The 24,759-nt window shown below is 36.9% G+C and overlaps 1 protein-coding gene across 1 annotated transcript in view; it reads left to right on the top strand.

Annotated features, from left to right (window-relative positions):
- CNTNAP2 (contactin associated protein 2) overlaps positions 1–24,759 on the top strand; it is a 1,181,910-nt gene that overhangs the window by 671,723 nt on the left and 485,428 nt on the right. Inside the window, 1 exon segment of the mRNA XM_033052691.1 lies at positions 1,790–1,939. Within this exon segment, the coding sequence (XP_032908582.1) occupies positions 1,790–1,939 (150 nt within the window).

The following is a 24,759-nucleotide window of genomic DNA, read 5'->3' as shown; positions in this document are numbered from 1 at the left end:
GCTGAGGACCTTGGCTGTGCTCAGCTGTGCACCTTCTTGTCTCATATCCTGTTGTCTGTTGGTTTCTGCAGTTTCCCCCTTTCTAGAGAGTGTTTTAGATATGCCTCCTTTTGTGATGAACAACTCATGATGCTGTTTTGTGTCCTGTGTTTTAATAGCCAATTTTTAATTTTGTCCAGAAGTCTCTAGTCATTGTTATTCAGTTCAAGGTAATATTGAATACTTCAATAAAAAATGTAAAATAGATTCTTTTAGTACTAGGTCATCTCAGGCTGGAAAATTGGAGTTTTAACTGTGTTCTGATAAGCTTCGGTTGGAGTAGCACATGATGTAACAAATTTGGTTTGGAAGTCTATAAAAAAATGTTTCTTTTTTTTTCTTAGTTTTTTATCAGGGGAAATTAATTTTATCTTGGTTATAATTATATATTACTCAGTTTCTTCTTTTTCAAATGTAGTGTAAATAGAGAAAGAGCTTACAAACAGAAAGAAAAATTCCCTCATTTTTGGTATATTAGGTCTTTCATCTGTTCTTACTCTAGATTGAAGAAGCTTACATGCTTCAGTAGTAACATTTCTTACTCATACATTTTCAAGAGGCCTCTGCCACTTTTATTCAAACTAATGAGTTCTCTGAGAATATTATGAGAAGAGCACCTTATTTTATTTCACAACTTGATCTCATATTTTAAGCAAAGATCTGAAAACACTAGGAAAAAATATTCATCAAATGTTTAGGTATAACTCTCTGCTGTGACTATTGTTCTTTGTTCATGGAAGATAGCATTCTTTTGGATATTTTGAAAAGTTATGTTGAATTATACTTCTGCAGACATCTTGCTTCCCATTTAATTTTAGAAACAACTTGTTACATTGCATTGTGGTTTATTTTGGCAAATGAAATTTTACTAATGTGATTTTATCTAGGTGGAGAAAATTTTGCTTGTAAGAGGTGCCAAAACTTGCAGTTTGCTATTATTACAGCATTTGCTTCTTACATGCTGACCCAGAATAACCTATCTGCACAGAAATGAGTAGAACAAATCAGTACCCTTTGTCAGGTCTTAATGTGTGAGGCAAACTGGCTTTCTGCCAGCTTCTGGAGACAATATTAGAAGTATATCAATTCTGTGGATTTTAAAAGTTCTGAATGAATGAACAATTTCATCTGCTTCACTGCTACCAGTATTTGGAGGATGGAGCTCCCATAAGTTTGTTGGGTTTTCAAACATTTGCTGGCTTTGAAGTTCCTCTGTGATAATGTCTTCCTCTGCCTTCCTCTTCTGTGAGTAGCCATACATCCCAATTAGCTGTGAATTCACCATCTATCCCCTCCTATTTTTCCTTTCGCTTTTCTTGGAAATATCTAACTTGATATATGCCAAATATGTGCATAATGTGCCCTTTGGCACTGTTACTCAGACTGGTTAAATTGATGAATGGATATATTTTCCTTCTGAACTCGATCATAGAAACAATTAAGAAATATTCTTTATTGATAAAATGCAGAATATGGCCTTTTGATAGGAAAGTGAGTGATAACATCTGTAGGTAGATACTATTATGCCTGTGAGCATAGACACTTTGGTAGTTCCAAGACTTGTATTTATGATACCCTGTGGATTTCTTTGTAATAACAATACCTTGTTATCCCACTAAAATTGTTTCATTTCTGCAATAGCCTTTATTAAACTTTTTATAATGAGACTAGGAAAGTGAGATACAATACACTTAGAGATAATAAAAATAGGAGTAAGTAAAATGTTGCAATGGTCTTTTGTTCTTCTTAGGCTCTGGTCTCAACGATGGGCAGTGGCATGAAGTTCGATTCCTGACTAAGGAAAATTTTGCTGTCCTCACCATTGATGGCGATGAAGCTTCAGCTGTTCGAACGAACAGCCCTCTACAAGTCAAGACTGGAGAAAAATATTATTTTGGAGGTAAAAAAATATCAAAACAAGTATGCGCCTAAATTGCTGTTGTCTTTTAATCTATATAACAGGTGAAATGGAGTTCAGGATGTAATTCATTTTTGTGGATCTTATTATGGTTTAAAAGCCTAGGTGCTTCTCATCGAAGAGTATAATACTAAACTTAATGTCACTTTCAGTCTAACTGAAAGTGATATCTCAGATCTCTGAACATTTCCAAGAAAGGAGACTGTTAATCGTTTAAACAAAAGGCATCAAGTGGAGAAATAAACCTGAATTTTTAGAGTTTGAAATCCTGAAGAGGGGGAAAAAAAAATCGTTGTTCAAGACAGGTCTTAACTTTTTGCTGATTTTTAAGCACTGTCATGAGTCTGGATAATTGAGAAGCTGTCATAGATTGACGCCTTAAACTTTTTGTCTGTTGACAGTCCATATACTAAAAATTGTGCCTCCACTATTTATTGTGCTTGGTCTTCTGTGTTAGTATTTATGAAAATCAAAAAAGGTCATCAAAACGCTTGGATTTTTAAAATCGGCATTTAAATTTCCATATCAAAAGGTGTGTTTCTGTGTCAAAAATATTTTTGACCAAAAAAATACTAGTTGCACTTTTGAAGCGTGCCACACATTTATCACATTTAAGAACATGAATTCTTCAGACAGTGAACATAAATTTTAAAAGCTGAGTTTATCAGTGTTAGAAATTTATTTCTTTCAAACTTACAAGTTGTATATCTAATGAATATAAAATATAAATGTGATACTATAAATAGTCCTAACATTACCCAAGGAATGGAAAATTTAGCGTTATATGAAGTACAGTAAATTCACGAATACAAGCCGCACTGAGTATAAGCCGCATCTCTGAGTGTTGGCAAACATTTCGGTTTTTGTCCATAGATAAGCCGCACCCGAATATAAGCCGCTCTGTCGTTCACAGCGAGGACCCGCGTGCAATTAGTAACAGAACCGCGGCAGGGCGGGGTTTGCTGGCTGAGCTAAGGCTGTGCAGGCTCGGCCCGCTAGGGGCTGCTGACGGGGCCAGGTGGCCCAGCCCGGTGCTGCAGCTCAGGGCCGGCCGCCGCTGCCACTGGGCTCGGTCACCCCGGGTCGGCGCTGCCCCGCGGTGGCAGGCAGGGACGGAGCTTCCCCTGCTCCTACGGCAGCGGCGGCGGGCGGGGACGGAGCTTTCCCGCGCCCGTGGCGCCAGCGGCGGGCAGGGACGGAGTTTCCCTGCTCCTGCCGCAGCAGCGGCGGGCGGGGACAAAGCACCCCGTCGGCTCCCCGAGCCGCGGCAATGGCTGCGCGGGGCTCCCGTCGGCTCCCTGGGCCACAGCAATGGCTTGCGCGGGGCTCCTGTCGGCTCCCCGAGCCACAGCAATGGCGGCGCGCGCTTCTCCCCCCTCCCCAGGCCGCAGCAATGGCGGCGCGCGCTTCCCCCCCCCTCCCTGGGCCACAGCAATGGCAGCGCGGGGCTCCCGTCGGCTCCCTGGGCCGCAGCAATGGTAGCGCGGTGCTCCCGTCGGCTCCCCGAGCCGCAGCAATGGCGACGCGGGCTTCCCCCCCCCCCCCGGGCCGCGGTAGGGGCGGCCCGGGTCCCCCCTCTCCTCCCCGAACTGCGGCAATGGCGGCGTCGGGCCCCCCCCCGTCTCTCCCCTGGGCTGTGGCAGAGGAGGAAAGAGAGCTCTCCCGCCTCTCTCCCCGCCCCCCGTGCTGCCTACAGGCAGCCAGGCTCCACCCGCGGTGCAACAGAGTAGCGATTTGTAACAATCGCAAAATGCCAACTTTGCAGCTGCTCGGCTCAGCACTCTGGCAGGCACTTCTGAGGTTGTATTAGCCGCTCCTGATTATTGGCCGCATTTCCGGTTTAGGAGCAAAATCTTAGTCAAATTGGTGCGGCTTGTATTCGTGAAATTACTGTACTCTAAGTAGAAAGGGAAAGCAGTGATTTCAAGGTTATCTTCACTTCATTGTTTTCCAAGTTAGTCTGTCATGAGATTTAAGATTCCTGTTGCTGTTACTTGCATAGTTTCCAATATCCTTAGTTCAGCTAATACTGGTATTTTTCAACCATTGCCTCAAATAAGAGTTCTAGTATAGCCAGTTTCCACATGTTAAAGTGTGAAAATTATTTTGTTGTCAAAACATAGTATGTTAAATTTGTCAGAACAGTCTGTGACACTAATTAAATGAAGTTGTTTTATTAAGCACACAGAGGAGACAATGAGAAGAAATGCTGTACATAATACATCAAGGGTTAAATTCTGGTAATTTTGATAGGTAAAATCCCCAGATCACTATTACATTTCTGGGGAGAGATTGATTGACTGATTTCTTTTGAAATGTCTTTTACCTCCGTTTCTTTGTCTTTGGAGGATATATTGTCTTGTTTCTCCAGCTAGCTTTTATACCATTTCTTGGTCAAAAGTCAGGTTCATTTGTTGAAATTTCAGTTGGACTATGAAATCAGACTGATTTGTGATTGCTGACCATTACTTTAACATTCCACAATTTTTCCATAAAAACCAAAAATGCGTGTAGATGTTGTTCTAGTGGGATATGGAAGTCAATCATGAATTCCCTGAAGTCTCATTCCCACATCTGTTCATGCAAATACACGGTCCTGTTACACAAACTATGGGGCATTTGTTTTTTCTTAGTATCTTTCATTCTCTGAAAGGCCTTCTAAAGGTATGTCAAAAAAACAGTGGTGTCCTAACCTTCATATCCCAAGTTTATTTCAAAATCTGCACTTGCAACACTACAGCTACTCACATTAATTGTTAGAAGCTGTGAATCTGAGAAAGCTTAATTTATAGAACCCATTTATAATATTAAGTTCCCACATTAGTATTTCTATGTAAATGTATGTTCTTTATTTACATATATATACATAATATATTAAAGGCTGCAACTTTAAGACAGTCTTTTGGATGCATGTTAGAAACCTAATCTTTATATTCACTATCTGCATCTTATAAGGCAAAGGTATTTTTTTTCTATTAACTCCAAATGTACGTTCCTCCTCACTTGTCTTTAGAAGCACTCCATGTCATGGCTTTTAATAAATAACATTTGCAAGAGGATGTAGAAAAGGAGGATAGTGGGGAGCCTCAAACATTTGCGTCACGTGGTCATCAAAGGTATTTTCATTAGTTTCCTTAGGAATAAGTTCAGATAAGAAAACATCAAACACTTCTTTGCTGCAAATGCACATAGTTGGTTAGGAAATGATAACTTCTTGAATTCAGAGGGCAGTAGCCATCTGCACAATGCTGGATGGCTAGCAGAAATAATTATCAATTCTTTGGTAACGATATGTTTTCATTGGTAAAATGAATCTAAATTTCTTTGCTAAAGAATTGAATATGATAGTTACAGATACTTACGCTGTTAAACCTTTGTATTATGAAATACAAATATATATAACAGATGCAGAAGTTAAATGATGGCATTTAAAGATAGCAGTGTTATGATATTCATCCAATCCCACAACTATATTTCTTGACCTTTCAAAATAGTGAGAAAGCTCAGTCCATTGAATTTGTGTTTGGAGAGGTTGTACAGCATTTGTAGTATGCTCTGATCACTCTTTGATGACCTACTTCATCTTTGAAGGAGCTGCTATATGTATGCAAGTGTTTTGTTCTCCAAACTTTCTCTGTTTCCAAAATAAGTGAACCTCTTTATTTTCCTGTTTCCTGATGTCAATACAACAAATATATACTATAGGTAATGTTATTGTCTTCGCTGAAGAAAAAATTTAGAAGTTGCATTTCAACACTGCAGTACAGCAGAGCCAGATTTTTACAGCACATGCAATAAGATTTGAATAAAGGAGATGTGGAATATTTTTGACTTCTGCTCATAGAACTAACTTTCATGACTTTTTTGAAAAACTGCAAGTATATAATACTCTGTCAGAGAGTATTATGTTCAGTACCGTTAAAGTCTTTTTTTCCCCTTGCTTTGTGCCTCTCCAATGCCATACCCCAGCGATACTGAGATCCTCCCAAGGGACAGACAGTAGTGATGTTTTATTCAAGCCTAAAGAGTTAAGGAAAGCTGTGTAAGATGAGCCATTTCTGTAGATTTTTTGAATGTGGGAAGGTGGGTGCTAATTGCCTATTACCCTTCTGTATAACTATTATTTTCTGCCCACTGGTTTTATTTTCCTTCTTTTTCTTCTTTTAAACTTGTGTTTTTGGAAAGAAATGAACTTCCCTTCCCTACTAAGCTCTAGAGAATAATGTTTCTTTGTTGTTTCCAATTATCTGCGTAAAACAAAGAACAGAGGAAGTGAATCACAGAGTGAAAATGAGTCCATTAACCTCATTTGCACTGTTGGAGTTAGAGGGCTTTTGTGAAGCATCCCGGGCTTTCACCAAACCACCTAATAGCTGCCTTATGTCCATGGGAAATATTTGATTAGAGACACAATTTTGACTTGTTTCAATGGCATTTCTTTATGTCTACTTTCCCTCTCCTTTTCACTGGCTCATGGATGTGAGTGCTAAGTATGAGTGCTAAATTTTCATTGAGATCAAAGGTATGCTGTGAGCATCAGTCAATGCAATCTGTGCTACTTTTCCAGACAAACAAAGATAAAGGGAATATGCAATAAGTTTCCTATGGGACACCAGTCCGAGGTGCATAGAAAGCTCCCCCTTTTCTCCACAAAATACATGAAGTCTTGTTCCTGGAATGGAAATAATTTTGAAAAGTGGTGTTGGTCTAAAAGTCCATAAAATCAGAGGTGATGGAAGGAGAAGGCAGTTTTAGGAGAAAAATTACCTTCCCGTGTTTCACATTTCTTGGACTCTTCTATGAAACTTCCCTTCTTAAAGATAGTTGTGTAATATGTCTAGATTTTTATCAGGTTATAATTGTTATAATATATTATTATATATATTATTATAATTGTGTGGATTGTTTTCATTAACAACCATTATAGTCATGGCCAGACTTTCTAGGTAGTGTCAAAGCATCTGAAGTATCATAATTGCAAGTATTATCAGATAGAAAGGGGTCACCTTTTTTGGGGGGGGAGGAGAGGTGGAGGGATGCTTCTGTAGCTAAAATTCAAATTTGTTCAGCAAAACCAGAGTTGAGGTTTTAGGTGTCACAACAAATAAATGAGACCCAGTTAATGGCAATTCATGTTATCTCACCTAAAAAGTAAAAAAGTCCCTGCTAACTTCATTCTTGCAAGTCTGAAACTTCTCACATATAAATAAGTAAAAATGTTTCATTGTATTTATATGTTTACCAGTCTTTTCTGAAGATTTTTAGTATGTCGGGGCTTCAGTTTTGGTGTTGTTTGTGGGGTTTTGGGTTTTCTTTTGCATGTATGATGACAAGACAGGATGCTCAAATTTGCATTTCTTGTGAAAAGAGAGTTAAGTGTGTTTTGAAATCTTTCATGATCATAACTCTACTATAAACTCAAATACAAAGCCATGAGGAGAACAGAGAAGTAATTCCACGTAACTCAGGATATAATATTATTTTCGTGTGTCTTTAACATTCATCTTCAGGCATTCTCCCAAGTCAGACCTACAAAATAATGTAAACGCATGAAATGGAAATAAAATAATTGGAATTAGTTTTATATTTTAACAGCCCTCATATCTTGGTTTGTTAAATCTTGAATGTTTATAAGTCAATGCACGATCAAAGATGCCGATATGCAAAATTTATAAACATAAACGAAGAAAGGAGGTACTTGTAGCAAGTAAAAGAAAAAAATAGATGGCAGATAATTATAAAACTCTCTCTGGTATTTAGTACATGATTGAAATTCTTTATTATTTCATCAGCTCACTTGCACTATGAATGAGGAAACATGAGTGAGTTCACATTCCCTTTATACAATTGACAGAACTGAAGGGAGTTGATAATTTCCCATTAATTCTTTGAGATTTATGATGTTTTCATCATGTTTAAAGTTTTGCTTGTTTCATTCAGATAATTTGAAGGTTAGACAAATGAGACCAAGTAAAATAATGGTGACTTTCTGTGACTGATTTTCAGTAATGTCAGTGATGTCAATATGCCAAACTACGAACACATTTTATACAAGAGTACAAGCAGAAATACTGGAGATAGATTGATGTCCTGAAGAAAAACAGGTGCAGGCAGAAAACTGGTACAATGTGCAAGGAAATAAAAGATGAAATTCGTGGTAATGGCAGTTTAGGAATGTATGTATGGAGGCAGGAGTCTTGCTGGAATAACTTCAGCTTTTGAGCAAAGGCCTATTAAATATGAGAAATATCTATCCACTGAAATATAGATGGACGAAGTCTTGAAAAGTGCTCTCCTTGTTACAACATAAATCTCTTGCTAAGCTAAAGATGTTAGCCACAGAATATATATCTAGAATTTTCTAAAAACATAAAGCATAGGAACTTAGTATCTTTTACTTTATTTTCTTGGAACCACTAAAGCAAATGTTTGTGTGAAGCAGAAAAGAGAATCAAAGTTTTCAATACATTTTCTTTACTCATATTGACATTTAAAACCAAGAAAGAACAAAGAATGAGGAAGAATATCTACCATAGACAGTAAACCTGCATGGACGGGGTAGGAGTAAATTAACTTTATGGAACTCTATGGAACTCTATTGTCTCTAACAATGTGAGTATGTTATTTGTTTTCTTTTTTCCCTAAGTATAGTAGTCATACTGTTGCCTTAGTTTGAAGCAAATTGTTCCAGTCTCTGAATACTCCAGATAATTCAAATAAAAATAGATTAAATTCCCTACCTAGCGTAGATCTTGACTCTAGATGGAAATCAAAAGGGCTTGTAAAAATTATCCACACTTCTTTAAAGGAAACACTTTTGGAGAAGGAAATTTTTGTTGAAGACCCAGAAGAAAGTTACCGGAGACACACGCAAAAGTATAAATTATACCTGTATTCTATATGGCGGTCCCTCATTAGCTTTATCAGGCCAAGCAGCAAGGTTTTTGGTACCAGTAAGTAAAAATAATACTGATAGGAGAGGAAGGGCAGGCATTTTGATAAGCAGTGAAAGTTGATAGGAATGTTAACCAGTACTAATCACTAACCAGTACTGATTAGAGTTCTGTGGTTTTATAACACTAAAAACAACGTAGTCTATTGATGGCATTAGGAGTCACAAATATGTGTGTGTGTGTGTGTATTGAATTGTGATGGGAAAAATAAACACATATGCTTTTCTCTTCTGTGAAAATAATCGTATTTCTAAATAGGGGAGAATGCTAATTAATACTGGAATAACACTTCTACCAACTTTAACTATTTCTCAAGGGTATCCTGGCTGTGCTTACATATGTATGCATGTGCTTATTGTCTGCAACCAATTCAACACCTCTACATGGGAAAGAAAAACTAGAAATGAGAAAAGGTAAATTCCTGGTGACATCACAAGCTATACTGTTTTCAGACTTTCCTTTCTTTGGGGAGTGACTTACTGATTGATGCTTCTCAGTGGATTTCCATTTCCTCTTTAAAATTACAGGATCATAGAGCTTGGATTGGAAGAGAGATCAAGTGGTAGTTTCAACCCCTCTGTCCTGGGTGGTGGTATGTTCCACTAGACCAGATTGCTCAGAGCCCCATCCAACCTGGCTTTAAACACTTCCAGGGACAGGGCATCCACAACTTCACTGGGCAACCTGTTCTAGTGTCTCACCACCATCACAGATAGGAAATTCTTCCTAATATCTGATCTAAATCTCCTCTCTTTCAGTTTCAAGCCATTTCTCCTCGTCCTTGTAAATGAGCCCTGTCCATATTTCTTGTATGCTCCCTTCAGGTACTGACTGAAAAGCTACAATTAGGTCACCAGTAAGTCTTCTATTTCCAGGCTGAAAAATCTCGTTCTGTCAGCCTTTCCTCATGCGAGAGGTGGTGAATCCCTCTGCTCCTCTTGGTGGCCTCCTCCCTTTTTTTCTCTCACACCTCCAACAGAAGACAAATTTTCAGTCACATGTCAATGTTTTAAGTATGGAAATGAACACCTGTTATTATTTAAACAACCTTAGGCAAAAAGTTGCCTAAATGCCATTGATTCTGATGATAGTCAGACTACTGACTCACTTTTCAGAGAAGTCTACTTCTCTAAATACTTGTGAACATGGATAACTTTTGAAATCTGATTTAATGGGTCATAAATGCATAACCAGAGAAAGAAAACCAGTTATCACCATATGTAGTGTTTGTGAAACTGGGAGACAGAAAAATATGTTATTTAGAACAAAACCTGACTGAGTCATATGGTCTGAGTGGAGAATAGTTCTCAGTGCTGATTGTAAATTCTGTCACATGTATGAAACCTGATTGGAGCTCCAATTATAATTACTATCTACTGCTTCTACTATATAAGCAAGCTGCAGGTAGCCATTTGTATCTAGGGTTTTTGACATTTGTATCCTTGCATGCCTGCAGTCCCAAGCTGTTACACCTTCTACTGGAGACAACAAATCTCATCATATAAAAGTGACAGTCTACACCTCTGACAAGAACACCTATTAGTGATGTTTTTGTAAATAATGAAGCAGATTCTAAAGGCTTATATCTTCCAAAGAAAGAAATTTATTGAATCTCACAGTCAGTGGGGTTGAGCTGATTTATCTGCATAAATTGGCAAAATGGAACTATGAAGCTGAATGAGGTTTATAGACTTGTTTTTCACTTACCAGCTAAGCACTGAACTTACCTGTATACTACTTTGCAGTAGGAAGTAACAAGCTGTAGATGCACAAATCTCCAGTGTGGATTGCTGATGGCAAGTGTATTCCCAGTTTGTGTTAAATTGCCTTGTAAGTGTCAAAGTACGTCTACTTTAATTTGGGGTTGAAAAGTTTTGATATTACAGTTCTGGATATTTAATATTGAATATATCTTTGGGAGAGAATTGGTGGTTAACCAGCAAATTGCTATATCGTTTTGGGTTATTAAGTCCTGTCACTGAATGACTGAATGGATACAATCCTTTGACTTTTTTTTAACTTTTTTTTTTTACTTTTTTTGGGGGAGGTGGGGAGGTGGGTTGGGATGGGGAGTTGGGTATTTTTCCTTAAGACAGAGCAATTTCTCTGAGATAGAATTTGCATAAATACTAACCATGCAGCTGTTGAAAACATCCTGTGTTTATGAATGAAGAAAAGAAATATGAGACTTTTGAGAGATGATGGTCACTTTCAAGGTTATATTACAAACAGGAGAAAAGAGAAACTAGATCTGTTTCCATGGCAATAAAGAATACCCTTAGTCTCTTTGAGTTCATTGTCCATCACACAAAATGTGTGCATAACTCAACTGATCCTGAGAAGTGATTTTACAGACTTTCTGCCTCTGGAGTGAGACCTGCATGCTTATCATTTGATTTTGTCCAACAAATGCAAGTGAGATTAGATGCTGTGGCTAGTAATATACAATGACTGAAAATCCTTTAGTAAGCAAACTTCTATTTATGAATAAAAATAAGTCAAATAGTGGTGCTATGTGTAACTGTGTGTAGCTATGTGTGGTACCGTGTGCATGATATTTTTGTGTTTGTGTAGGAAGTATTTTACTGTAGAGGGCAGTAAGGATATGTCCTTATGAATCATTTTTTGAGTAGATGATGACTCAAAAAGCAGCAAGCTTTAGTGCTACTTGAAAATGCTTCATCTTCTCCTCACATCTATGTTTTGGTATTCTTACTGACAAGACTTCCCAAAATACTTTCTGTACTTACTTGGCATTTTAGACAGTTTTTTTAAAACCAATTTTTGTATATGATTCTATATGTTTGGAGCTTTCTGTGGAGCTTCAGAGTAAATTATTATTTTTTTAAAATTAATTATGCCTTTTGTTGTTTCACTTACATCATAATAAAATTGAGTAAAATTTTTGAAAATGATGTTCAGATCCCATGATTTTTATTCATAGGAACAGGTTGCACAGTATGACACTTGCATTTTTTATACTCCCTTATTTATACTCATTGTCTTTGCAATTCGTGTTCCCCGTTGACTTGATAAGACCTTTTTCATGTTTTTTTTTGATTGCACATTGACTATTGCCCCTTATTAAGAACTACAGGGGAATTACAGGGGAAAACACAACTGGAAAGGAAGAGTCTTATTATTTGAATGTCTTAAAAATCATGGAGTGAGTAAACAGTGCTCATGCTGGTAGTGACTCAGTTATTCTGTAGATGCTTGATGAAAAATCTTGAAATAGCACAAAGATGGAATACTTCATATCTTGATGCATTTTGAGGAAAGGTCACTGAGGAATTATACAACTGAAATAATAATTGAAGCTTAAATCTTGCTGAGAGTAGTGGGGCTCTTTTTTGTCAGTTATATATTCCTATTTCATTTTAAAGGAGATTTTATTATATTTATGATCTCAAAAAAGTCAAATAGGACAGGTCTTTATAAATGCAGTGAGTGATCTTTTCAAGAATCCTACAAATATTAACAAAAAGACTATAGTCATATCTCATGTTAGTGGCCAGAAATATAAAAATATCATATCTACGTATCATTTGGTAAAGTGGAATTCTTGTTTAGTCAAAAAATTGCTTTTGAAATGTGCCATCAACAACTGGGATGGTTCTACAAAATGACACAACTGCTTGTGCATACATGTGGACTCATTAAAAATGTGTTCAACGGAAATAATTTCACTTAGTGCTTCAGTATTTTGAAGTTCAAGCAAAGATGCAAAACGCATTGGTATTTGGATAGTACAATCCACATGCAGGAAAAAAATTCTGAATGTAAAACAAGCATGTGAAATTTGAAGGTTTTTGTATCTGTCTCTGTTTCATGCTTGGAACTGGAGTAGGCAAGTACTTACAAGATTATGCCACGTGCAAGGGCTTTTTAGCTTTTCACTGATGACTTTCAGAGTTATATTCAGGCACTGGAGGTGACACTAAAAAATTTGGTTTGGTTTGCATACATACCCCATTTAATTAATATTGTGGCATCTGAATGACCCAGTAATTTAAAATTAATAAAGGCAGATTTTCAAAGGTCACATTTGATTGAGAAAGCAGAAAAGTACTGCAACCAAGGATCTCCATGGAAATTTTGCAGTAAAACTTTCCTTAATTGGGTCAAAGAAGTTTGCCATTATTCTAATATCTTTTGTAAGTATTCGTTCTAATACTGCTATTGCAAATGCATTAGCAGTTACTGTAGATTATGTTTTATTCTTTACTTGAATGTATTTGAGAAAGACTGACTAATGAATGCATTCTCAGCACGTCATTACCATGAGGCAGCTATCCAAATCTTTGTATTTCTCCTTTTAGATTTGTTTTCACAGTCGAGAGCAAATGCGTATGCAGTCTGATGGAATTTCAGAACTCACTCAGATTTTACTGAGCTGAAAAAAAGGTAATCCTTCGGAAAGGCTGATACCAACATTCAGAGAGCATTCTTAAGGAAATTTGTTTCATCCAATGTCTTTTTTTATTTTTTGGAGTGTGACATACAAAACATTCTTCCTTACCCATAATTTTTCATTAAACTACTCTGAAACTAGTCTAATTTTTAAAAATTCACTCTATTTTCCACCTTGCTATTTTAGGAGATGCAAGGGCAGGAAGAATCTGATTATTAGAAGTTTGAGAAATAGCCTTAGAGTTTACTGCTCTACAGATCACAATGATTGGGACTCACATTTCTAATCCTATTGATCTGCAGTTTCATTAGCTTTGAACATCTCAGAAGCTTGTAAGATGTTCTTGCTTAGTGAAATAAATAGAAGTACAGTAATTTCACGATTATAAGCCGCACCATTTTGACTAAAATTTTGGTCCGAACCCAAAGTGCGGCTTATAATCAGGTGCGGCTTATATATGGACAAAGAATGAAAAGTTGCTGTTTTAGTTTGGAGGACAGGTGTCTGCTGAGAAAGGCAGGAACTTCTCTTTGAAATGGAGAATGTAAACCCCCTCTCTCCAAATTTTTATAATTTGGAAATCAAGGGCCTTTCAGGCAAAAATATGGAAATTAGGAATAACAGTTCTTTTCTAGGGAAATCAAAATAGAAATACAGTACTACAAAGAAACAAACTCCAAACCCTGACAAAGTCAGAGTACAACCTGGCACCCCGTCAGGCAGGGTGTTGGTAGCAGTCCCATTAAATGGTGGCTGCATCCTCCTGCAGTGACAGATGTGGCTCAGTTGGAGCAGTGCTCCTGTACAAGGTGCAGTTTCCCTCTGGAGGTCTGTGGTGATGTGGAGAAATCCAGTTTTCCTCTGGAGTCCAGTGGAGAAAGGGGCTACCTTAGTGTCCCAAACCCTCTGTTTTTATCTTGGTAAGAAATGTTGGGCTCTTCCCCCTGGCTGGAGCAACTTTCAATGGGATGCAGTAATTTTATCAGTCACACAGTGGGACTCAATGGGCCATTAGCAGACAATGACTCCCTGGAGGAAGGATGGGGTGTGAAAAGATAAAGAACAATGCCCTGCCTGGTTTCAATGGATGGCCCATTAGCAGATTATCTGCCATTGAGATAAGGATCACTGTCCCCACCCTCAACAGATGGTGATAGAACAGATACCTTTTATCACACTCTGTATTGTAACCTGCGGCTTATAATCAGGTGCGGCTTATATATGGACAAAAAAACAAAAGTTGCTGAAACCCAGAAGTGCGGCTTATACTCAGTGCGGCTTTTAATCGTGAAATTACTGTATTTTGCTTTCATCATAAGCTTAAAACTGTTTCAAAAATTCTTTGCTTATAATGAAAATAAAAGAGGAATTCTAGAAAGTACATGGACGATTCAAAAATAAAATTAATTAGGAGTTATATTGTTATGTGTATAGGGTTTATACTAAAAATATATACTGGAAAGAAACAAACCGTGTGCACAATTTGAAAAAGAGCTGCATGAGTGTATCCATTCTCTTTTCCTGCATCCCATTGCCAGACCCACCTGAGGAGAATGCTTTACTCTGCATGAACTTTATGATGATATTTTAGTTTTCTGCTTCAGTCAAAATTTTTGTTCTTCATTTAATACACCCTACTACTCTTCAATATGTTGTGTTACAGTGAAACAGCATTTATAATTTTCAAATTATTATACTCCATCATTAACATTCAAACTTCCTAAGCATACCTCTTTAACATAGGGAATCACTTTGTATTTATTATCTCTGGTGAAAAATTTTTATTTGTCTCTTAGTTGATAAAAAGTGTTTATTTGACTTTTCTGATAACTTATTTTCTGGACTAAATTAAAAATTGAAAAGCAAACATGGATTTCCCTCATTTATGCTCTTAAAAATCTATCCCAGTGGAAATAAAGCTAGAGATTTGGAGAGCATTCAATATATTACAGCATGGCTGTATGTAACCCATCGCAAGCTATTTAATATCTGCTGTTCATTTCAGCTACCTACAAAATTACATTAAAAGTACTAATTTGAGGGTGACTAATTAAAAATTGACCTTGGACAGTACAGTTGGCTCTATTCCCAGTATTATTGTATTATTCTTGAATATTCAAGTCCTAGTTATTTGTTACTACAAATAATTATTAAAAATTAATTTTAAGCCCCCTTTTAAACCCCCTTCATATTTACTTCATAATTACTTCGTATTTACTGGAAATGGTTTATATTCTTTTATCAATTTTGAAATTTGAGATTCTGTAAAAACAATACTGCATAAAAAAGGACAAGTTTTATGGAAAAGCATACTGTTTGAAATGTTAGCTTTGTTTGTTTGATTTACAAAGACATTTAATGTTATTTGTCCCATTTTGGAAGGCTTATGTGCTTTCCAAACATCATGGATTGCAAATGATATATATGTATACACATATACATATACATATACATATACATATACATATACATATACATATACATATACATGTATGTGTGTAGTATAAAAACATCATAATTTGATTTCCAGATGAGCTAGAGATTAGGTAGTTCCAAAAAAAGACCCAGCTGTGTAAAGGAAAATATGATGTGACTTATGGATGAAACTAAAACAGAATTAACTTGTAATTGCTCATATAAGTTCAGTTTGGGATGTGAAGTTACAGCAATTTCACGATTATAAGCCACACCCTTTTGACTAAAATTTTGGTCCGAACCCGGAAGTGCAGTTTATACTCCGGAGCAACCAATATATGAACGAAGTTCAGAAATTTGCCCACCCAGAAGTGCGAGCCGTGGGCTGAACCGAGTTTGCAAATTGAGCACCTGCCAGTAAAACCCGCGATCGGGCGATTTTTACAGATTGGTTACTCTGTTGCGCAGCAAGGGGAGGCGGGCTCCCACCGGCACCGGGCTGGGCTCCCTCTCCCGCTGGCAGCAGACCGGGCTCCCTCTCCCTCCAGTAGCATGGGGGGAGTGGAGCTTGCGAATTGATCACCTACCAGTAAAACCCACGATCACATGATTGTTACGAATTGGTTACTTTGTTACAAATTGGTTCGAGCGAGCATCCTCACTGCGAACAAAAGTGCGGTTTATAATCTGGTGCGGCTTATATATGGACAAAGAATGAAATGTTGCCAACACCCGGAAGTGCGGCTTATAATCAGGTGCTGCTTATAATCGTGAAATTACTGTACTTATTTATTTCCTGACAAAATATCAGAAATAATAAATATAATGAGTAAGTTCAAGAATTTTATCATCTCCTTTATGAATAATTTTCTGATTTTTTTCTCAAAGGAAAGCGGTTGTTGCATATGTGTCTTCTGATAAATTACTTAGGGCTCCATTTAAATAAATTACAATCTGAGAAACTTATTACTAGACTTCTTTAAAGGGTATTTGTGAGTCAGTTTAGATTTATGACACAATGCAAATCAAATTTTCAGTTATTGTTATTGGTGCTAGTGTTATTGAAAATTAATCATCTTATGCACAAGGGATAAAGATGACAAATCCAGGAATATGCTTTGAAGATGGAATGAAATTAATATTCTTGAAAGAGTAATGTGACTGAATCTTCTTGCTTATTAGTATGTTTTTGACAAGCAGTACAGAGATTATAGAAGGTAATTGGTATTAATAAAATATCTAATAATATGAAAACGGTGCTGTGTTCAAGAGTGAAATAATTTTTGGTAAACATAAAATAGAATTACTTTTTGTTTTACTAATAGACAAGGACAAATGTGATTTTAAACTGAGAGAAGTCTAATTTTTTAACCTAAGAAGAATTAAATAATAAAAATTAGATATTTTATAATTTCTGAGAGTTTTTTTCTTTCTCCTAAGCAGTAGTTGTATACAAAGTGAGTAATAAGAATATACTTCAGTATTTCATTTGCATTATTACACAACCTATAAAGGCAGATAAACTTTAAGAAAAGCTAAGCTTGTATTTTTTCTTAGGGTTTTTGTGTCACAAAGTTATATATTTGCATATCTCAAAATCTTGTTTGCAGATTGATTGATGGTATTAGTAACAGCCATGAAAGACTTCAGATGTGCTGTATTGTGTATTTCAGTAATGAAACAGATTTAACCTTAGCAGTTTCCAAGGGATGCACCTTTACCATGAGGCTTCATGATGTACTGATGCTGCCAAATTTCATAGAATCACTGCCAAAATATGAGAGATACATGATGAAGTAATATTTGGGGGAAGAAAATAAGCATGTCATACTTAAAATATCCCTTTGAATGATATAAAAATTTACAATCTTAAAATTCTCACTCTTGCAGCACAATAAAAATGTCATTAAATTTTTCAAAGCTTACTGAAAAATTTTTAGCTCTGTGATCAGAACACTGTCTGGATTGTAAAACAGAATAGATGTTGTGGAAATAAATGATAGCTTTTTATGTATTGTCTTACCAGGTCAGTATGAGCAAATTCTGTGTTCACAGGAAGAGTATGATTGAAGGGTTACTAACCACTTTCTGTTGTCCTCTAACTTCATCCTAATGCCAGGATAATACATTTCTTAAGGAGTGATTAGAGGGCCAGTTTGTTTTTATTATTTTATTGCATACTATGTATTTGCATTTCTTTTAACTAAACTTGTTACCTTAAGTGAGACTTGCAATATGAAGGAAAAAAAATTCTCAATTTTTAATTGTCTGTGTTTCAATGTGTCTTGAAAGCTGAGGAAACGTGACTCAAAATACTTTGTAATGTGTGAAGTAAGTTGAGCTCTGCATAATCTGGTAAAGTACGTTTGTGCACTTCTAAAATATAGATGACAAAGAAGAGTATGGACACATCACTTTTGGGGGTGATAAAATAATCAAGGCTGTAAATGGTAAATTGTTCATAATTTCCAGTGAAATTAGAGGTGGTGTCCATGGTACCTAGTTATGGTGCCATACCCTTACTCATTTGGCAGCTGTTCATAGCATGGTTTGAATAAAGGTAAGTTAGATGAGTCCTTTCTCAGGCTCATTTTTCAAGCAATTCAGACATCTTTTTCTTACTTATATGTAAGTCTGGATAGTATGTGCTTATATAATTGCATCTTTTTATTTCTTCCCCTTCATTATCTGGATTAATCTGTTTCTAGAAACATTAAATTTTTAATGAATGGAAATGCATTTTTGAGAAGGTCTTTACCTCTTATTCTGCCTCTACACATTATCATGCTTTTTTTTTTTTTTTTTTTTTTTTTACTTGGAGCTGGTTATGAGGCCCTGAATTCCTTAGTCAGAATCCTTTCTACTGTTCTTCTTCTTACTTGCCTTCCCTCCCCATGATTTTGACTCCATCCTCCTCCCCTCTTTCCCAACACACCACTCAATATCGCTCAATCAACATGAAGAGATGAATTACTTCCTTGGCAAGAGGAGAGCATGAAACCTGATCACAGTGCACTCTAATTTGTCTTGTGTCAGAATGTAAAACAAGCTTTATCACCCAGGCTGCTAGGCAAGGGTGAGGGATGGTAGCTCTGATAGGTTTATCGTGATTTCTCATCTCTAAGAAAGCTAAATGAAAACATAAAGATTTCAGGGACTGGTTGGGTGTGTACTGGTAGCATGTTACTTCTGGCACCAAAACTTAGGTCTACACTGTTGTGTCAGCATCTCTTTGTTTTAAAAGGGACCGAAACTGTACTTACAATCATGAAGACAGCAATTTCCAAGCATGTGTCACATGTCAAAATTAATCAAATTTAAAATATAAATGGACTATTCCTTTCTGTTTGGATGAAGGCAAAATAACTTCATTTTCAGGTAAGCATACCAATGCACACACTGCCTCACTTGAATTTTAAATTACATTTTGGTATATGGGTCAGAAGAACTGATGCTAATGATGATCCAGAATAAAAAGTTTATGTATTTGTCATGAGAGTCAGAGAAGACTGCATGAGAATTAGATGAGAAAGTATAACTAGTCAGTGCAAACAGTGTTGTCACCAAACTCCGTAAATTAACTTTTCTCATTTATCTTGTTTGAAGTTTTCCCCCCATGTTCCCTTTAACATGCACTTTCCACGTAATTTTCATCCATGTCATCCTCTCTAAGTCTATATGTAGAAGCACTTTTCAATCCAGGCTGATTTTTCACTCCTTCTAAAAATGTGTTACAGCTCCATTTAGGAAAGATCCCTGAAACTACAGTTGACCACTTTGGCACTAACAGGGTATTACTAACTTCATTATAGTGAAAAATCATGTGAGAAGTGTATTGGAAAACACAAGTGTTGCTTAGAATCTAAATTGAATGATTTCTCCCTGTGCCTATGTATATTGTACTTCCAAACAAATGGACCAAGACTGATGATGGCTAATTGCACTATTTAATGGTTGAATTACACCTATAGTAGGGGCTATTTCCCGTATAAATTCTAGACAGTTCTGAAGACCTCAGAAATAATTTCTGTACTGCACAAACACATACCACCAAAGTCCTTTAACATTAAGGCAAATACAGCCTCAGGAAATAGAAAAAAAAGAAGAAAGTTAGAAATTTTGCACATAGGAAGAATGTTTTCTGTGCAGAAAGCAGTGTTTTGTTGAGGGGTAATCTTAATAAATCTGGATTTCTGGTTTCCAACTCTTGTTTTCCTCAGTTTAGTCTGTCCCAGGAATACACAGTGATCTGGCAGAAAGAAATGCAGATGCCAACAAAAGGTCAAATGTAAGGATGACACTCCCTAGAAGTGAGGCTAGAAATACGTTAGGTTGATATTTTTGGAATGACAAGGATACCATGGAAGGAGGAACTAAACTGGCTGTACTGTGCTTATATCTTAATTTGGAATGTTGCTGTTATACTTTATTTTCTTCTGTGTGTCTTAGGAGTACACAGTCCCTAGAATATATATTCCATACATCATTAAAATTGTGAGTAAGTTATAATTTTTTATAAATGGCTGAAAAGCTACTCTAATTTCATCATCCTCATGTAATAGCCCTGTGATATGTAAGTGTAGGTCCATTGAAATCCCTCGACCTGCCTGCTTGGAATCTTTGATTGGGCACACAATAAATACTCATGCTTACATGGCCTTCATATTCATGGTTCCAGTAGATGAGTAATAGGTACATAATAGAAAATATACATGGAATGAAGAGAGCAGTGATCTGTGGTCAAAATAAAGAATTTTCTTGGCAAAGTGAATTTGCTCTCATTTAATCTTACTGAAAAGGTTATGTGTAATTAACTGATTTCATTTTTAGAAAGCAGCTAATTAGGTGATTCATTGAGATGCAAATGCAACCTCCACTGATTTCTTGCTCAATCAGCATGGAGTAAAACTACTCTGTAGCCTAGTAAACTGAATCAGGAAAAGTTTTTCTGCCCCTGGAGAAAATTTGTGATGAAATAGAAGTTGTGACATTAGTGAAGATGGGACATTTCATTCTCACATTATTAAATAGTGCAAGGAAGATGAATGACTGCTCAACTTTTTACTAAATAAAGGAGAAAAATTACAGTGTAGAATTCAAAAATTCAAGTAAGAAAGGGTCCTGCAGCTGTTTAAGTGCGCATGTTATTATAAGCTTTTTGAGCTTATATTTTGCTATTTTCTCTGTTCTTAATTTTTTTTGTGAGCTTAATTCGCTTTCCAGTGTGCTCTTTTGAGAGCAATTTTTATCTTTTCCAGTTAATTTTCCTGAAAAAAGATAATATCGAGATACAAACCAGGAAAAGACCAGACATCAGGACTTCGCAAAAGTGTTACCACCATTTTCTTTTATTCAGTATTTGGGAGTACAGCGCTCTGAAATACTAAATTACAGTAATTTCATGATTACAAGCCGCACTGATTATAAGCCGCACTTCTGGGGTGTCGGCAATGTTTAGTTTTTCCTCCATAAATAAGCTGCACCGGATTGTAAGCCTGCACTTTGGTTTGCAGCGAGGATCCGTGTGCAACTTTCACAAAATTGCCAATTAGTAACAGAATCGTGGGATCGCGGGGTTTACTGGCAGGTACCGACCTTGGAAACATTATTTCCAAGTGAAAAAAGATACAGACAATAGCTGTGGCAGCATACCCTGCAAGTTTTATTTACGAGCAGAAAAAGATACTAACAATAGTGTGGTCATTTTACAAGCATTTCCAAGGGACCGCGTTGCCTTTAAACAGCCACTCAACCTTGCAGCCACTCAGCCGCTTGGGTGGGCAGAGAGCAGGGCAGCCACTTGGGCGGGTAGAGAGCAGGGCAGCCACTCGAGTGAGTGGAGAGCAGGGCAGCCGCTTGGGAGAGCGGAGAGTAGGGTAGCTACTCAGCTGCTTGGGCGAGTGGAGAGCAGGGCAGCCGCTCAGCCGCTTGGGCAGTCAGAGATCAGGGCAGCAACTCAGCCGCACAAGACTGAAGACACTGAAAAAAATACAGAGAAATATCACGGGCTCAGATTGGCAGCGCTGCCCTGTCGCCGGGGCCGCATGGGCTCCGGCTTGACCTGCGGGTGCTGCAGGCTCTCACTTCCAGGTTTGAAAATTTCTGAAAATCGTTCATACATAAACCGCTCCGGAATTCAAGCCGCACTTCCGGCTATGGACCAAAACTTTAGTCAAAATGGTGCAGCTTATAATCGTGAAATTACTGTAATCATTGCTTTTTACTGAATGGGCTCTGCAGTTTCTTGGTTTAAGGTTGATGGAAGATTTTCACAACTGCGGGCAGAAAATGTATGTTTTTCTTCTCTGTCCTGCACCTCTCAGAAGTTAGGGCTACAAAAGGAGATGTAAAGAATTAGGCTCCTCACTTCAGTCTGAATATGGTGAGGATGACCCAAGAAAATTAAAATATTTGACTAACAAAAGGAATTATTCCTTTTAAATGAATGCTACCAAGTGCTAACTTGGATTTGATTAATTTAAATAACCCTTTGCGATATGTTTAATTGATTTTGTGTTCATGTTTCTTGATTAAACATCCTGGTGTTCTGAAACTAGAATGTTTCAATGTGGCAAAATTGTTCTAAAAAAAAATATATATTATTTCAAACTCCAGGAAAGGATCAGATTCCCTGAGCTGTGACCATATGTAAAAGAGGTGCTCTCTGTGGGTAGCTAACATTAACATAAACCAAGCCTCAGGCTCTTATCATTCTGTTCCAGAATATTTACTTCATTTGAAATCATTGAGAATATATTGTCAGTAAAGGTGCTTGTCATATCTCTCCTGGCTTAAAGGTTAGTCATGCAAAGGGGCGTTTTTAGTCAGTTACGAGAAGATTTTTTTTTTTTTTTTTTCTTTTTTTGAAGGGGTTAATGTATTTCTGTCCTTTGGTTAGACCTCAGCTGGGACCTTGGTTTAATGTTTCTTTAGTTCATGAATATTAGCCTTTCTTTTGAATAGACCCAAGATGTATGGAAAATCATCTCAGTTACATGTCTCTTGTGGGAAAAAGTCTAAATGTCAAGTAGCAGCACTGAAAGCCCTTAAAATTTGATCATGTTCTACAAAGAAACATGTTTATAAGCAGAGCAATGGTTCTTTCCCAGGAGTGCCTGCAGCCTGTATTGCTAAAATGAATGCAGATATCTCAGCCTGTGCTAGATCTGTTCAGCTACCAGGAACCTGTGCATTGTTTCTTGGATCTCAGATCTACTTCTACAAAAGACTGTGTATTTTGGCACCACAATTTGCCTTTGTGTCAGCTGCACAATTTGACACAGGCCATCTGGTATTCTTGAGTCACTGTTTGCCAGCTGGCAAAAACAGGGATACATGGAGACACTTCAGACAATTGATGCTTCATCTCATGTAACAGAAAGTCTTGAAAATTAAACATATAGGACTGCAGCAAAATATTTTCCTGCAATGAAGAGAATGTTGGTTTTGGTTGTCACTGCCATGCCTTTCATAAACTTCCATAAATTCTGGGAAGGATTGTATAGATAACCCCATATCATCCTTTCAGCAAGTCATAGGAAAAAAGAGTTGTTCTTTTCATCTTTGTGTGTGCCCACTTTCTCTTTCACCCATCACTTGCTCTCACTCATTGTAGTTTCAGGGTCTTTCTTTTCACCATCGTCTTCTCTGGAACTGATGAGATGTCAGAAGCGTAACTCCAGTCTCTGACCTGTGAGGAAAGAAAATAAGTACCCTTCTGAGCCCCACTCAAGCTTCATCATTGTAAACTGCATGGCAGGAGGTCAGATGGGCAGAGCCCTTCTCAACAAGTTTAGATTTAACTTCTCTGAAGTCCCAGTTTCACTATAATTTTGCTCAGTACATTACTAGGTATCCATATGTTAAATTAAAGCACCAGTAGATGGTTGAATTAGACAGGACATGGATGGTAGCAGCAGAAACTTTCTAAGCCACCACCAACCTGGGATAGTTCTGATGAATTATGCAGAACAAAACAATCTGGTAAGATAACTGCTCTGCATTACCGTTGCTCTACTTTCTCTGTAAGTGAAGTTCTTATGTTTCTAATTTTCTAACTACTCCCTTTTTTTTTTTTTTTTTTTGGTGATAATTTTGATCTGCTTTAAATGGTATTAAGTAGTTAAACATGGAGGGGAATTTGTCAAAAAATTTTGGGAGTGATGTAGGAAGTATAAAGAAGAAAGCTCTGAGGTCATGTTTCTCTGATCTCGTAATTAAAATAGGTCTTTGATTTTGTCTCCTCCTGATTTTTCCAGACCAGATGAATCTTTGGCTATGACTGTCCTATCAAATTAGTCTGTGTTTAAATGCATTTAAAATTTGATTTTAGGAGCATATATTGCCTTCCCATGTATATCTGCCCTACAGATCCTGTTCACATGTTTTAGAAAGCTTTTCCTCTTTTTAGAGTTGTTTCTTTTATATATTTTAGGTTTCCATTTGCAGTTTTCATTCTTTAGTGGAAGGAAGCTTGTAGACAATATGTTTGTAAATGTTGAAAGTGGGTTTGTATCATCTCTGAAATGAACAGAAATTCTGCCGATTTATCTTGGCTTTCTTTCATTTAATGATTTAATGAAAAGTTCTCAACAATTTCTGTAGTCTTCTACAGACTACTAAAGTCCCAAATGAAGGTTTCTTTTTACTGAAGACAATTACTTTGTATCAGGAATAAATTCAAGTAGCATCTGGAAGATAACATGAGAAATGATCAATCTGTGCTAGTTTTAGTGGAGAGTTAGATTAAGATATTAGCTATAGTTATCTGTGCATACATAAAGTTTACCTTCATTACGCTGATTTGCAGGAAGGAAATACATTTACATGAGTGCACTTTCTCCTTTCTTGTAACCTGCATGGTTACAAGTGGGTTTTCAGTAGTCATGACAACTTTCCACCTTTGCTGATGAATGCATTTTGGCATTTTTATTGCAGTACTTAACAGGACATTGACTGTTTTGTTCAGATTTTGGAGTACTGTTGGTAAAATAAAAAAGATTCCAATTGGATTCAGGTGT

Source organism: Catharus ustulatus, chromosome 1 (genome assembly GCF_009819885.2).
Source record: "Catharus ustulatus isolate bCatUst1 chromosome 1, bCatUst1.pri.v2, whole genome shotgun sequence".
Taxonomy (NCBI): domain Eukaryota; kingdom Metazoa; phylum Chordata; class Aves; order Passeriformes; family Turdidae; genus Catharus; species Catharus ustulatus.
Note: the sequence above shows the minus strand (reverse complement) of the source record. Positions and strands in the feature narration are given on the sequence as shown.